This window comes from Engraulis encrasicolus, chromosome 24 (assembly GCF_034702125.1).
Source record: "Engraulis encrasicolus isolate BLACKSEA-1 chromosome 24, IST_EnEncr_1.0, whole genome shotgun sequence".
NCBI lineage: Eukaryota > Metazoa > Chordata > Actinopteri > Clupeiformes > Engraulidae > Engraulis > Engraulis encrasicolus.
The window spans coordinates 44,694,501-44,709,576 of NC_085880.1; the positions used below are offsets into that span (position 1 = coordinate 44,694,501).

At 46.8% G+C, this 15,076-nt stretch overlaps 1 protein-coding gene across 1 annotated transcript in view; it reads left to right on the top strand.

Moving 5' to 3' along the window:
- The window catches only part of eif3s10 (eukaryotic translation initiation factor 3, subunit 10 (theta)), a 33,911-nt gene extending 24,956 nt beyond the window's left edge, over window positions 1-8,955 (top strand). Inside the window, exons 18-24 of the mRNA XM_063191330.1 lie at window positions 1,856-2,043; window positions 2,890-2,914; window positions 2,972-3,032; window positions 3,382-3,866; window positions 4,328-4,463; window positions 5,166-5,371; window positions 8,622-8,955. Coding sequence (XP_063047400.1) covers window positions 1,856-2,043; window positions 2,890-2,914; window positions 2,972-3,032; window positions 3,382-3,866; window positions 4,328-4,463; window positions 5,166-5,371; window positions 8,622-8,851 — 1,331 coding nt within the window. The 3' untranslated portion in view covers window positions 8,852-8,955. The remainder of the gene's footprint in view (window positions 1-1,855; window positions 2,044-2,889; window positions 2,915-2,971; window positions 3,033-3,381; window positions 3,867-4,327; window positions 4,464-5,165; window positions 5,372-8,621) is intronic.
- The last annotated feature ends 6,121 nt before the right edge of the window (window positions 8,956-15,076 follow it).

Here is a 15,076-nt window from a genome sequence, read left to right on the forward strand (position 1 = left end):
GCAAGACTGGACAACAGAAGACTTGTAGAGGACATACATTAAGAGGTATTTGTTGTGTTTTTGTGCTTTTCCTAAAAAAAGTCCTTTATAGCGTTCTGACATGGTAATAGTAGCATTTTGAAGAAAATAAATATAAAAAGGTCTGTCAAGTACACCAGCAGCTGTGTGTGTGTGTGTGTGTGTTTGTGTGTGTGTGTGTGTGTGTATGTGTTTAGTGCAGGTAGAAGGTGCGGTGTGCGTCTTGTGTGTGTGTTCGTGTGTCTGTGTGTGTGTGTGTGTGTGTGTGTGTGTGTGTGTGTGTGTGTGTGTGTGTGTGTGTGTGTGTGTGTGTGTCAGTGTGTGTATGTTGGGTTTAGTGCAGAAAGTGCAGTGTGCTTGTGTGTGTGTGTGTGTGTGTGTGTGTGTGTGTGTGTGCATGTTTTGAGTTAGTGCAGGTTGAAAGTTCAGTCACAAGTATAGTAGTGCAGGTGGAATGTTCAGTCGCAGATATGGTGGTGGGGGTGAGGGGGGGGGGGGTTGTCAGTGGCCTTGCTGGCTAGAGGCTGACAGTGGGGGGGGGGGGGGTTGTCAGTGGCCTTGCTGGCTAGAGGCTGACAGTGGAGGGAGAGTGGGTTGAGTGTTCAGCATCTTGATCGCTTGGTGCATTGTGCTGCTCGCCAGCCGGGTGGTACGGGAACGGAGGCGCCTGTACCTCTTTCCAGAGGGCAGGAGGCTGAACAGTTTGTGTGCAGGGTGGCTTGTGTCTTTGATGATCATCAGTGCTTTCCGGGTGAGGCGTGTGGTGTAAATGTCCTGCAGGGAGGGGAGTGGTACTCCAATGATCTTCTTCGCTGTGTTCACAACACGCTGGAGTGTCTTCCTGTTTTTCTCCGTGCAGCTTCCTCCCCACACTGTGATGCAGTTGGACACGACGCTCTCTATGGTTCCTCTGTAGAATGTTGTCATGATGGAGGGTGTAGCACTTGCCTTCTTTAGTTTGCGCAGGAAGTAGAGACGCTGATGGGCCTTCTTCGCCAGTGATGTAGTGTTGGTGGTCCAAGAGAGGTCGTCGCTGATGTGCACTCCAAGGAACTTGGTGCTGCTCACTCTCTCCACAGCATCGCCGTCGATGGTCAGTGGTGGCAGTTGTTTTTGGACCCTTTGGAAGTTGACAACAATCTCCTTGGTCTTGTTGACATTCAGCAGGAGGTTGTTGTCTTTGCACCATCTGGCCAGCAGGTCTACTTCTTCTCTGTAGTGAGTCTCATCGCCCTTGGTGATGAGGCCCACCAGTGTTGTATCATCCGCAAACTTCACTAGATGGTTAGTGCTGTGGGTCGTTGTGCAGTCGTGTGTCAGCAGCGTGAACAGCAGGGGGCTGAGAACACAGCCTTGCGGAGCCCCCGTGCTCAGGGTCAGGGTGCTCGAGGTGTTGTTCCCTACCCGTACTGCTTGTGGTCTTTGCATCAGGAAGTCCAGCAGCCAGTTGCAGAGGGAGGTGCTGAAACCTAGTTTGTCCAGTTTTCTGATGAGTTGTTGTGGTATTATGGTATTGAATGCTGAACTGAAGTCAATGAACAGCATTCTCACATATGAGTGGGTGAGGGCTGGATGGAGGGCAGAGCAAATTGCATCCTCCGTGGATCGCTCTGGGTATAGCAGTGCAAATTTTACCAGCTGGCGGCTAACTGGTCTCATAGGACTCAATGTTAACTGCTAGCTTGGTGGTAAAACTTGCACTGCCGTACCCAGAGAACGGTTGAAAGTATAGAAAAACGGTAAAACCCCTATTGTTTTACTCAGGGGAGGTGTAAAATAAGCTTATTTCCAAAAATGGGACAGTATCACTTAAAGTTGTTGTTATTATGATCGGCAGAGCGTGAGGAGGCTGAGCGTATCGAGCAGGAGCAGCGCGAGGAGGAGGAGAGGGAGTACCAGGAGAAGCTGCGCAAGCTGGAGGAGCAGGAGAGGAAGCAGCGCGCTCGCCAGCAGGAGATCGAGGAGCGCGAACGCCGCAAGGAGGAGGAGAGGAGGGCGCCCGCCAAGGAGGAGAGCGGCAGCAAGGTACACTAGACACTAAGTCTATACTATACACATTACATTACACAAGGAGGAGGAGAGGAGGGCGCCCGCCAAGGAGGAGAGCGGCAGCAAGGTACACTAGACACTGTCTATACTATACACATTACATTATACAAGGAGGAGGTGAGGAGGGCGCCCGCCAAGGAGGAGAGCGGCAGCAAGGTACACTAGACACTGTCTATACTATACACATTACATTATACAAGGAGGAGGAGAGGAGGGCGCCCGCCAAGGAGGAGAGCGGCAGCAAGGTACACTAGACACTATACACTAGACACTATGTCTATACTATACGCATTACATTACACAAGGAGGAGGAGAGGAGGGCGCCCGCCAAGGAGGAGAGCGGCAGCAAGGTACACTAGACACTATGTCTATACTATACACATTACATTATACAAGGAGGAGGAGAGGAGGGCGCCTGCCAAGGAGGAGAGAGGCAGCAAGGTACACTAGACACTAGACACTATGTCTACTATACACATTACATTATACTAGGAGGAGGAGAGGAGGGCGCCTGCCAAGGAGGAGGGCGGCAGCAAGGTACACGTGATTACATATATTATATTATTACATTACACATATAGTCTATATAGATATACATTACATTACACAAGGAGGAGGGCGGCAGCAAGGTACACATTACATATATTACATTATTACATTATACTATACATTATATTATTACAAAATATGTAATTTCATGTGAAGCCAAATAACATTAAAATTATATCGGGGCCCAGATAAAATGGCCACAAGGGCCATAAACGGCCCTCAAAACATAGGTTCCACACCCCTGCCTTAGTCTGACGTGGTGTCTTGTTTCAGGACTGGGCCGACAGAGAAGAGGGAGGTAGTGGCGGTGGTGGTGGTGGCGGCGGCAGTGGTGGTGGTGGCGGCGGAGGCGGAGGATGGCGAAGTGCGGCGAAGCGCGAAGGAGATTCAGAGTGGCGCCGCCCTGTTCCTGAACGGTAAGCAGCCGAAGTTTACACCTTTACCCATTAGGATTTATCCCTAACACAGGCACCAGGCACCTCTCTGCTTGCTACAGTGAATTCACTGATTGTATTTTGAATGGTTAAAAACATTCACCGTACCATAGGGTTTTTAAAAAGTAATGGCAAGGACGGGAGTTTGGATAGTGAAATGTACCCTTGGAATAGCCCGCTGCATGTCCGGACGGCCGGTACCCGTTTCTAATCTAAAACCTATAAAAGAGTTGGAAACCCCTTAGCCCCAAGTTTGGGTACCCAGTATGTGTGTGTGTGTTTCCTGTATGTTCGTCCAGTACTCATTCCTAATGCTTAATGTTTTTAGGAGCGAGTGGAGGGCGGAGGGCCGCGAGGAGGGAGGCGAGGATCGCGGTGGCGAACGCCGCCCCATGCGCCGAGGCTTTGACGACGAGCGGGGACCGCGCCGCGGAGGAGACGACGAACGCGGACCTCCTCGCCGAGGCATGGACGACGACCGCGGGCCCAGGAGAGGCTTCGACGACGACCGCCCGCTCCGCAGAGGAGGGGACGACGACCGCCCTCCCAGAAGAGACGACCGTGACGATCGCGGGCCCCGCCGCGGCATGGACGAAGACCGGCCCTTCCGCAGGACCATGGACGACGACCGCCCGCGCAGAGGCTTCGACGACGACCGCGGCCCCCGCAGAGACGAGCCCAGGAGCATGCGACGCGGCGATGACGACTGGGGCCCCAGGAGGGGCGGAGATGACGAGAGGCCACGCAGGGGAATGGACGACGGGCCTCGCCGCGGAGGAGACGATGCTCGGCCTTGGAAACCTGCAGGCAGGACAGGTATCGATACCCAAGGTGTTTTATTGCATGACTTTTACTTCAGCACTTCACTCAAACATCCTCTGTAAGAGGCCCTATTGTGGACTAACTCTTGTATTAGAGTAAGATAGTTCAAGCCAGGGTATTTCCTGGATCCATGTGATGTCAGGTGAACGGCCCTTTAGGAGACCTGAGGTTAGGAGACCTTTGGAGTCTTACAGTTGAGAATGCATGGATTCCCTTGGCGCTGTAGATGGCGGTAGCGCACATCTCGTGCAAGCCGTCACCAAATGCCACAGAAGACAAGAAGAAGAAGGAGGGGACAATGCCCTCGTAGGAGACCAAACTTGAGCACACTCCTTTGCATTGGGTGGAGTTTGGATTATCTGTATTCTTATCACCGTCATCATGACCCCAGAAGCAAGAATTGTTTAATCTTGACGGCTTTGTGGTTGTGTTGTGCTTGTGCGTGTTTGTTTTAGGAGGTGGATGGAGAGAGCGTGAGAAGGCCCGTGAGGAGAGCTGGGGTCCCCCTCGTGAGGGCGGTGGCAACGACGATGAGGATCGCGACGTGGACGAGAGGCAGGAGGAACGCCGCGAGCGCCGTCCACCACCCAGGTCTGACTAATATTCAATCAGGGGCCTAAATTTTTTTTTAAAAATCATCACCAGCCAAAATGGCTAGTAGATATACATTACGAGCCAAATTCACACTCCCTAATGGGTCAAAGTGGCTAGTAAGTTGGTCTTGTCTACCAGCCAAACTCAAATTTCACCAGAATATTTGGCCGTTTGACTGGTTTTAGTTGAGAGCCCTGTATTCAATATAAGGGCCGTGGTGGCCCAAAACAAAAACAAAAACAAAAGACTGAGAGCTCATCGGCGTGCGGGTCTTCCATGAGTATAGCATTCCTTAAGTCCCTGCACCCGGCTAAAAGAAAATGTGTGTGAGATCTGACAGGGATTCTTGTCAGACTATAGTCAATGGCTGGAGGAACTCAATCCCTAATCGTTTATGATTTCGCAGTCTTCATTAAAAAGTGAAAAATATTAACCTTCAAGATTTTGCTAAATGGTCAATATTGTCAAAAGTAGGTTAGTTTTCAATGTGATGCGAAATGCAATATTTATGCCTTACTCAGTAATACAGAATGAGTGTGACTGTATGCACGGGATGAGTTTTTGAACCAGCTGTCACATCATTGCCACTTGGCCTGTTGTGTCGTGGCCTGGTGGCCTGTGGCTTTTGCCACCCTGAAATAACTGTGTGTGTCTGTGTTCATGTGTTGTTAACGGTTCTCCATCCCTCTGCGTATGTAGGGAGGAGGGAGGCGGAGGTGGAGTCTGGAGACGTGGTGGTGGAGGAGGAGGAGGCGGCACGGAGGAGACCAGCGCCTGGAGAGGAGGAGGAGGAGGAGGGCGCAGGGGAGAGGAGGGCGAGCGCGAGGAGAGACCAGAGCGCCGCGGCGACCGAGACCGCCGTGACGAGCGTGAGCGTGAGCGCCCCCAGAGAGATCCTGAAGAGGGTAAGATGGAGGGCAGGGGACTCCCTCAAGGGTGTTGTTTCACTAAAGAAAGCTATCGAGGCCAATTTAGGCTGACCTCAGTAAGAGGGTCTTGAACCAGGTTTATCTTGGTCATTGGTACTTTTAATCCCACCTAAAACCCTTGGCTCTGTTATTAACTGAAACACGTAATTGCAATACGAAAGGGTCCATGGCTCTGAATATTGTGATGATGCCGTAAGGCGTCATTAGACAATTGTAGTCATTTGTGTGTATACTGGCTCTGTTGAGGAACACGTAGCATTTCCTCCAACTACCAAGTTGTTTCCAAGTTATAACCAAGTTATTTTTTTATTTTACACATAATTGGAATTGGAGTTTACCGACCAATCATCAGGAGATCAAGCAAGGCCACCTAGCGAGTAAGTCGGCCGTTTTCTGAACAACGGGGACTTTGTGACTCAGCACTCTGCAGCGTCATTTTTGCTCTTGGTTGCAAAGCAAAGCAGCCAAGAGGTGTTCACTGGAATGGTCTACAATAAATAATAATTTCAGAAATGACTCCAGTGTGGCAGGGCTATTCCAGTTGTATTACATGACATTACATTACACTGCATTTGGCAGATGCTTTTATCAAAGCGACTTTCAAACGAGGAGTTGTACCTTAGTTCGTGACACATGTCCTCAGTGTTTACGTGTTATGACTGTACAACATATAGCTCGGGCAACCTGGGAAGGCTGCGATCACGGCTTGCATTCATAGTTATTTTACGCAATGAACACTCGTTCATGATCTGACCTAGGGAGCCAATGGTCCCATATTGAAAACCTATTGGAAGTTAAATGTTTCCTGTATGTACCGCCCTACACCACCACCCCTTTCATTGGTAGGAAAAACTCTGGTAATGCAGCAAAGCGACCATGACTCATGTGTTCAGGTTTATGTTGGCTTAATGGGAAAGGCGGTATGGTGGGTGGTATTTATATTTGACGTAACTTCACATGAATCGCTTCATCCTGAAAACCACAGGTCAGTGGTGCTGGAGAGAGAGAGAGAGAGAGAGAGACAGACAGAGAGAGACAGAGAGACAGACCTGGGGTGTATTTCTTGAAAGTGCAGTTGTTAACAGTTAGCAACTTGGGTAGTTGTCAATGGGAAATTACATTGCAACCAACAAAGTAGCTAACGTAGTTGGCAACTACGCTTTCAAGAAATGTACCCCTGAAGTGTAGAAGCCCTTCATGACACAGTTGCAGTGCCCTCTTGTGGAGAGGGACTATACTACAACTTTTTCCCTTCTGTTCACACAGTTTCACACCATGGGCCTATACTACAAAGCTGGTTCAGGATAAGTTAAAGGTTAAGTTAAGAGGTAAATCATCTAATACAAGAGCTTTTCTTAAGAAAATGATGACTCCAGGCTCTTCTATTAGATCAGGGGTGGGGAACCTTTTTCATTCGAGGGGCCACTCCAAATTTCTCCGAGGGCCGTACTATGAACACAAACCAGGATTTCCACCTGGACTTTAGGCCTATATTGAAGGCAGCCACCTTTCAAACAGACCCCACCTTTTCTAGGGTACCGGAATATAACATAGTTGTATTGCAAATGTTATTTCTAAGATTCCTTTACAAATTATGTCAATTTTAATGTTATGCAGCTTCACATGAAATATACGTCAGGGGCCGGATGAAATGTCCTCAAGGGCCTTAAATCGCCCTCGAGACATAGGTCCCCCCCCCCAGGGCTGGGCAATATGACGATATATATCGTTATCGTGATATAAAAGTGTATATCGTGACCTTTCTCCTATATCGTTTATATCGAGATAGTAATTTTATACAATTTAATATCATTTAATTACATTTCATGTTGTCACAATACACACTATAAGTTAATGTAACTGAAAAATTAAGAATAAAAAGATCAATTTTAAAGAAAGGTTGTTTTGCGACGTGAAAAAATAAAGAGTAAATAAAGAGAATAACTGAAAATGTATGTAATTGTGCTATATCGTGATATATATTGTTATCGTGATATAAAGTAATCTATATCGTGATATTGTTTTTTTTCCATATCGCCCAGCCCTACCCCCCGCCCCGTATTAGATGGTTTACCTCTTAACTTAACCTTAACTGATCCTGAACCAGCTTTGTAGTATTACGCCCCTTGGATGCGTCTGCAGATGTCTTTTATATTACGGTACACTGAACTGGCATGACTGACGTGATGAGGCCGCAATCGTACACTGCCACTGAACCCTGTCTGGTGCTTTGGCCTGTGCTTCATCCCAGGACAGCCCCACCCCCTTAAGCTCTGTCATCACGGTCATCGTGGTAGGCTGTAGGCACATGGTCTGGTTGTCTTTTCACATGGTTACCAATACCAGGGCTATTAGTTAACTTTTTTTCATCACTAGCCAATTAGTACAGAGATTCTTTAAGGATATAGAGATATGCCAGTGAAATAGGTTGCTATGGGCACCTAACATGACCAGGTTCCGGTCTGCCTAAAGGGGCGTGTCATAATACTCCTAGCATTGAATAGAACAGTCCTTAGATCTGCCTAAAGGGGGATCTCTCTCTCTCCATCCCCCCCCCCTCCCCCTTGCAATAATAGAACCCGGAAACAATGGGCCAATGGAACCCCTCTCTCTGTACTCTCTCTGATTTGTATTTTAGCTGATACCAGCCAAACATACTATTTCTATCAAAGTGGCTAGTAAAGGAGTTGAGTTTGAGTTGAGTTTTTACCAGCCAAACTGAACTTTCACCAGCCTTTGGGCAGTTCACTTTGAGCCCTGATTGTTACCCAAGACAGATCAGAAATGAAGCGTTTCTCAGGGGGCTAAGCCCCCCACATTTGGGCTTACATTGCCCACGTGCACCCCAGTTCGAGTTCAGCCGGGGTCATTTCCCGGCCCTGCCCCATCTCTCTCCCAGTCATTTCCGGTCTACTCTACTTACACTGTCCTGTAATTATAAAGGCCAAAAAGCCCACAAAGGATACTTTAAAAAAAGAAAGAAATTAAGTGTTTCTCATCAGCTGAGCTTTGTTGTTGTTGTTGTTGTTGTTGTTGTTGTTGTTGTTGTTGTTGTTGTGTTTCTCATCAGCTGAGCTTTGTTGTTGTTGTGTTTCTCATCAGCTGAGCTTTGTTGTTGTTGTGTTTCTCATCAGCTGAGCTTTGTTGTTGTTGTGTTTCTCATCAGCTGAGCTTTGTTGTTGTTGTGTTTCTCATCAGCTGAGCTTTGTTGTTGTTGTGTTTTCAGGTGGCGGCGGCGGCTCCTGGAGGCGAGGTGGTGAGGAGAAGCCCCCTGCCCGCGAGGCCCCCGCCCCCCGGCCACGGCCACAGGAGCGTGAACGCGAGGGCGGAGAGGCACGCGAGGGCGGCGAGAAGAGCACCTGGCGCATGGACAAGGACAAGGATAAGGACAGCAAACGCAGCGCCCCTCCGAAAACCGAAGAGGACGATGACGGATGGACCACCGTCCGCCGCTGAGCCTGTCACCACCACCACCTCTACTACCACCAACACCATTGCTGCTGCCCGTCTCCAGCTTAGCTTAGTGTCTATTCGAGTGCTCTTGAATCTCTCTCTCATTACTTCTATTCTAGCTGACGTGACGTCCATCAGCAACATTACAGCAGGATGGGTGTACTTCACTTCCTGCATGGAGAATTCTGATGAAAAGATTTAATATGAAGAATAAGAATAAGAATAACTACTACATTTCTATGCAGCTTTACTTTTTGAATTTAAACCATTCCTTTCCTATCTTGTGCATGTACTGGTGATTTTCATTTGGGGCGTAATTCATTTTTAAGAGAATAACCCAACTCCAGATTTATTTGATTTGATGACAGAAATGTGCTGCAGTTCTGTTCTTGCTTTCTTCTAGCTTGTTGTCCTCTGCAATGCCTCTCCTGGAATTTTAAAGGAAAGAAAAAATAAACAGGGCTAAGTAATGGAAGTCTTTATGTTGTCAGTCTTCTGTGGGCATTTGGGGTCACGGTGTGTGGGATGGGGTGGAGTGTCCCACGAAACTCACTGTCTAAACCAGCTGTTCCCAAACTTTTTTTTTCCTTGAGCACCCTCTTGTACATTTCAATGTGGTTTGTGTACTCCCTAAGCAAATGTAGCACACGCGCACATTATGCAGTCATTTTGGGGAATCCTCATTTTCAATACACCTGACGCTTTTTCTGCCTTAATTGCAATGGAACTTTTTGCATGACAAGTCTAGAAGACGTTATAAATTACACTTCAGATGGACCCTTTCAGCATACAATTCACCAAACAATTGAAAACTGCTTAATGTTCATTAATGCTGTGTAAAAACACACATTTCGGCCATTGCTCTATTTAGCTCGCGCACCCCCTTGGAGCAGGCCACGCATTTGGGGTCTGTGTGTGTGCGTGCGTGCGTGCGTGTGTGCGTGCGTGTGTGCGTGCGTGCGTGCGTGTGTGCGTGTGTGTGGTGGAGTCGTCCCACAAAGTTCACCGTCTAACCCAAACTCACGGGTCACGGAGGTACTACGGGGCTTGCGGACAAAAGGTACTTGTATTCACTTGTATGGTTAGTAGATGTATTTGCTGTCCTGTGGATTTCTAGCAATATTAGCGGACAAACTATTCATGGAAAACCTAGCAATATTAATGGACAAAAAAATTGCCTCAGGCAATTATATTCCAAAGTCCAAAAAGGGGGTCCCCGCTGGAAAAGTTTGGGAACCACTGGTCTAAACTGTCTTCAAAGGACTGGGACAATTGGTTAAAATAACTATGGCTAAAATACCGTACCTGCTTTGAAACGGCTATGAAAACCTTTAAAAACTAGGTGGAAACATTTAGTGGCGATTATGTATCTAAATAGAACATCAAACACTTTTTTTTGTCATGGGTAATTTTGAAGTGCACATGTGCAATACTGGGATGAAACTATATTGCACACCACCAACTATACGTTTTAACTGGAATTTCACATTACAAGCACCATATGTTTGTTACAAAGGTTTCATAGGTATTTTTTGATCAATTTTAAAGGTCAGTGTCTATTTACATTTTATCTGTGGGCTTTTCGTCCTCATTAGGATGGTACAGGGTGCATCCCAATATGTGACCTTGCCTCCTCCACTTGCGCTTGTCTCCTCGTCCCGCCTCCTGGCCCCTCCTCCGTGGAGAAAACGATAAAGTTTCCCAGCTGTCAGCCTCGCCACAACAACTTTTGAGGGACTGTTTTTCATTCACCATCCCAATTGCAAATGAGAAAAAGACTTTACAATTGAGCTTTTGCAAGATATTGAAATATAATGCTGTTGTCAGTGATGTCATCATGACGTGAAGCAAGTGGAGGAGGCAAGTGGAGGAGGCAAGTGGAGGAGGCAAGGTCACATATTAAAACGCACTCATAGTGAAGAGTGCGACAGGAAATAAGTGTGGGAGAGAGACGGGTGGGCGGATCGGAGAAGTGACCTCGGGTCAAAATTGATCATCTGTCCGGTCCCTGGCGTGACCGTTGAGCGCCTGACTGTTTCAGCTTCGGCTGAGGCTTACATTGGGTTTCTCCTGTAGAAGGTGGCCCAGTAATTAACCAGGGCTCTCCGCCATATGCCTCCCCCATTCTCCTCCATGACTGAGGTACCCTGAGCATGGTACCATCCTGCCGCACTGCTCTCTTGAGGCGCCATTGGGAGCGACCCCCTTGCATGGGTGAGGCATAAATGCAATTTCGTTGTGAACACACTGTTGAGTGCTGTGTCACAATGACGATGGGAGTTGGAGTTTCCCAGTTGGGCTTTCACTTTTTTCAAATGGTAGCCCACTGGAGTTTGTGGCAGGACTTTTTCTTGAGCGTCGACGACATCATTTAAAGGTAGCCTGATTATCATCAACTTTCAAACCTCTTCGAGACTTGGTCTGACCAAGAGCATAACAATTAACATTTCCCAATGGTTGACCCGCCTCCCTTGGTTTGCAATTGGTTGGTTTCTCGCTCCCCAACAAAGTGGGAGGAGTTCCCGCTTTTCCGGGCGTTCAGAAAGTACTTGCATTGCTCTTGACCTGAGTAGTAGCAACGCTGAAGCGGTTGCGTCACTAGGAGGGCACGGCCTGGCTAACTTCAAGGTGTACTGTGTAAGATGTTAAGTTGCTTATTTCCAGAATGTATGCCAACTATCCAGTAATGCTACCTTTTTCATTCATTCACCACCACCATCAAATTCTAAATAGTCATTGTGAAATATCAAATTTGGTAACACGCAGTATAGTTTCAATGAGCAGCATAGTTGCAGTACCCATTCTGGCCACATTCTACACAGTGCACCTTTTAAATATTGTATCTGGCTCAAGAGTGTGTATTGTAAGGTGTAATTGGGCTGCTGGTTCAGTGAAAATGGAAATGATTTATTTAAAATATTAACTTAATAAGCGGCCAATATTTGCCTTATTGTATTATAGTTAGTTAACTCTGAGATTCACAGGCCCAGTATGATCTGGTGGCCTAATGGTAGCCAGGCTGTGCCCTCCTAGTGACGCAACACTTTCAGCTCGAAGAGATTTGAACATCGATGATAATCAGGCTAGCCTAATGGTGTCCTATATGTAGGACTGGCCAACGTTAGTACTGCAACCAAAGTGAAAATGTAGTACTTCCCCTCATTGGTGGCTGTAGGTTTCCCTAGTCTAGAAACTGGTTCAGGAGTAAACCAGGTTAAGTTAAGAGGTACTGTAAATCATGTAATACAAGAGCCTGGAGACCTCAGTCTCTCAAGAAAATCAGGGCTCCAGGTTCTTCTATTAGATAATTTACCTCTTAATTTAACCTGGTTTACTCCTGAACCAGCTTCTTGGTAGGCTATAGGCTCCAGCACCAATTGATGACCACATTGGCTGTTGTAGCCTACATTTCGGCAACACTTTACTTGAAGCCGGTGTCATAAGCATGTCATTACAGTGTCATAATCACAGTGTCATAATCACAGTCATAGATAAGTCATAAACATTATGTCCATGTCATAAACATTTGATGACTGTTGGCCTTTAGTGACATTCGGTTATGGCCGAATGTCACTTACGACCAACAGTCATGAACTGTTTATGACATGGACATAATGTTTATGACACATGCATAACACTGTTATGACACTGTTATGACACTGTAATGTCATGCTTATGACACGGGCGTCAAGTAAAGGGCTACCTACATTTCTTGCATATGCAGCACCTCTCCTGCTAAGGTTCTGCAGTGCACTGTGGGTTCACAGTTGGCGTTTTTGCTCTCTTTTCAGGCTCAAACACCATTACTTTGCTATTACATTTAAACTTTTTTTTTCATACATTCTCATCTCCGTGTCAAGGGTTTAGAGTTAAATTTAAGGCGATTGGGGCCGTAGTGGCACACCAACATGGCTGTACTCTGACGCCGAGGGGCTACTGCAGGGTGGCTGGAACGGGGCCTAACATCTGTGATTTGCTGGCCGTTTTTGCTTGTCATTCCGCTGGCCAGCTGCCAACTACACAGCCCACCGGTTTTTGCCACTTGTGGTCCATCGTGCCTTATTTATTTGTTCAAGTGTTCAGGCCACTTATTTTATTGTAATAACCCCCATCTGTAACTCTTCTAAATATTTAGGACAAGTTCAAATTAAGATGATCACACATAGTTGGCCAACCAGAAATTTGTGTGCCACTGGTCTCAAGCCACTAATACCCCCGATATCCTGATTTTGCTCTTTTTTTCTGACAGGCTTTGGAATTAGAGACTTAAAAAGCACTCCCTCAACAACAAATTGTCTTGTTCCCTGTGCCACCACAAACTCAGGCAGTTGGGCTAAGTCTTTTTTTTTTTTCGCACAATATTTTTGGGCGTTTTGGATCATATTTGAGAAACATCTGCTTTGAAATTATATGTTTGTGTAAATGGGCTTCACGATTTGGAACACTTGATCCATGGAGTAAATTGCTTATACATGTCTGCGCTATTAGGGCCCCTACCCCTACCCTGGTCTCTCCTGCCCTCCTACCCCCGTGGGCCTTAGTGGGCTGCCCGCTATGCTCCGCCTGCCTGTACTGTAGGCCCAAATCCCACTAAAATATTTGTATGTCCTGTTCAAATTTTCGGATTGAGTTGTGTGTATCATTCATGTGGTTTGAAATGTTGGACATTTTATTTGTATATTATTTATTGTGCACAGCATTATGGCTTCAGTGTATATTCCCGTCTCAGTTTTAAAAAGATTTGGGTATCTATTTGGAGAGCTGTGAATCAGACCCAAGTCTCTTTCTATTGTACAGGAACATGTCCAGGGCTGACCCCCAGTCGGAGAGGCCTTTGTAAGGTCGTAAGGTTATGGTAGCCCAATCGTCTATTCCTGTGCAGTGAACAAACTACCGGTATATTTATTGCACTACAGCAGTGATTTTCACAATGGGGGCCGGAGACCCCTGGGGGGCCGGCCAATATTTACAATGTTTAGGGCCCGGCCAATATGCTTTCTGTAGTTGAATGTGTTTAGGAATGCACCAACTTCATCAAGTTGTAAAAACGGGGGGGACAGATAAAATTGTGTGGCGCGGCTTATGGTGGAGGGCCTTGACTGGAATCTATTAGCATATGAGGGGCTTCTCATGGTGAAGTTTGGGAACCCCTACAGTATAGTATTTGTAGTTGGCTAATTGCACGGTTTCCGTGTCCAGAACACTTTGTTCATCATTGAAATACGATACATTTGAATTTGAATTTTGGATCAGATGCAATGTGTGAAACGTATTTCTTCGCCCCTGTCAAGTAGTCGGGGCCTGCGCACTCCAGCGTTGGTGCCGCCGCCGCGTGCCATCTAAACGCGGAGTAGCGAGGTCAGCACAGGCAGGGGCGGATCTAGACATTTTGGGGCCCTAGGCGAAATAAAAACATGGGGCCCTCAAAGGTCTTATATAGACATCAAATTCTGTGTTTTTTGTGGTATTTTAACATTTTGTCTCATGTATGCTTTCGATTAGGCCTACTTTACATACGTGACACATTTAGACCAAGCCTACTTTAGTGTGCGCTCACCGTGACTGGTGTGACAGTCGGGCCCCTGTGGAAGGCAGAGGTGGTTGTGGCCCTAGGCAATGGCCTTGGTTTGCCTAATGGAAAGTCCACCTCTGAGCACAGGTGGCTGTGTACTTGTAGGTGCATGACGCGAAGCTGCACTGAGATGTCCTGAAGTCCATCAACAGGTTCGCTGGTTAGATTCTTCATATATCAGTGGTAGATATAGATATACTGGCAGACTTTTGTTGTGGTACTTTTTTATGTTTTTAGCAAGCTGCTGCTCTCACTAACTATTGCATATTAATAGCGCACACAACGTGTGATGCCCATTAACTTCTTCGCAGATGACTAGTTCATTCCATCCCCTACTCTTCTGCTTTGCACCACTCAACAACCATGTGCTCGAGTGGTTTTATTCATATATTTTATATTAAGTTCATTAAAATCAGTCTTTGGTATTTATGTTAGGTTTGACTGGTTTCTCCACGTCACATATCTTAGTAGGCCTATGGCTCCGTGTCATCCTATCACTATTTAATGCCACGTTCTGCAGTAGAATATGCTATTCTTCAGCAGTGCATTTCTTCAGGCCTGGACCACTCTGCACACAAGCACCCGTAGGCCTATTCCACTTCAGGTCTCCCATTAGTTTTACGCACTAGCAGGTTTAAACCGAAAGAACAATATTG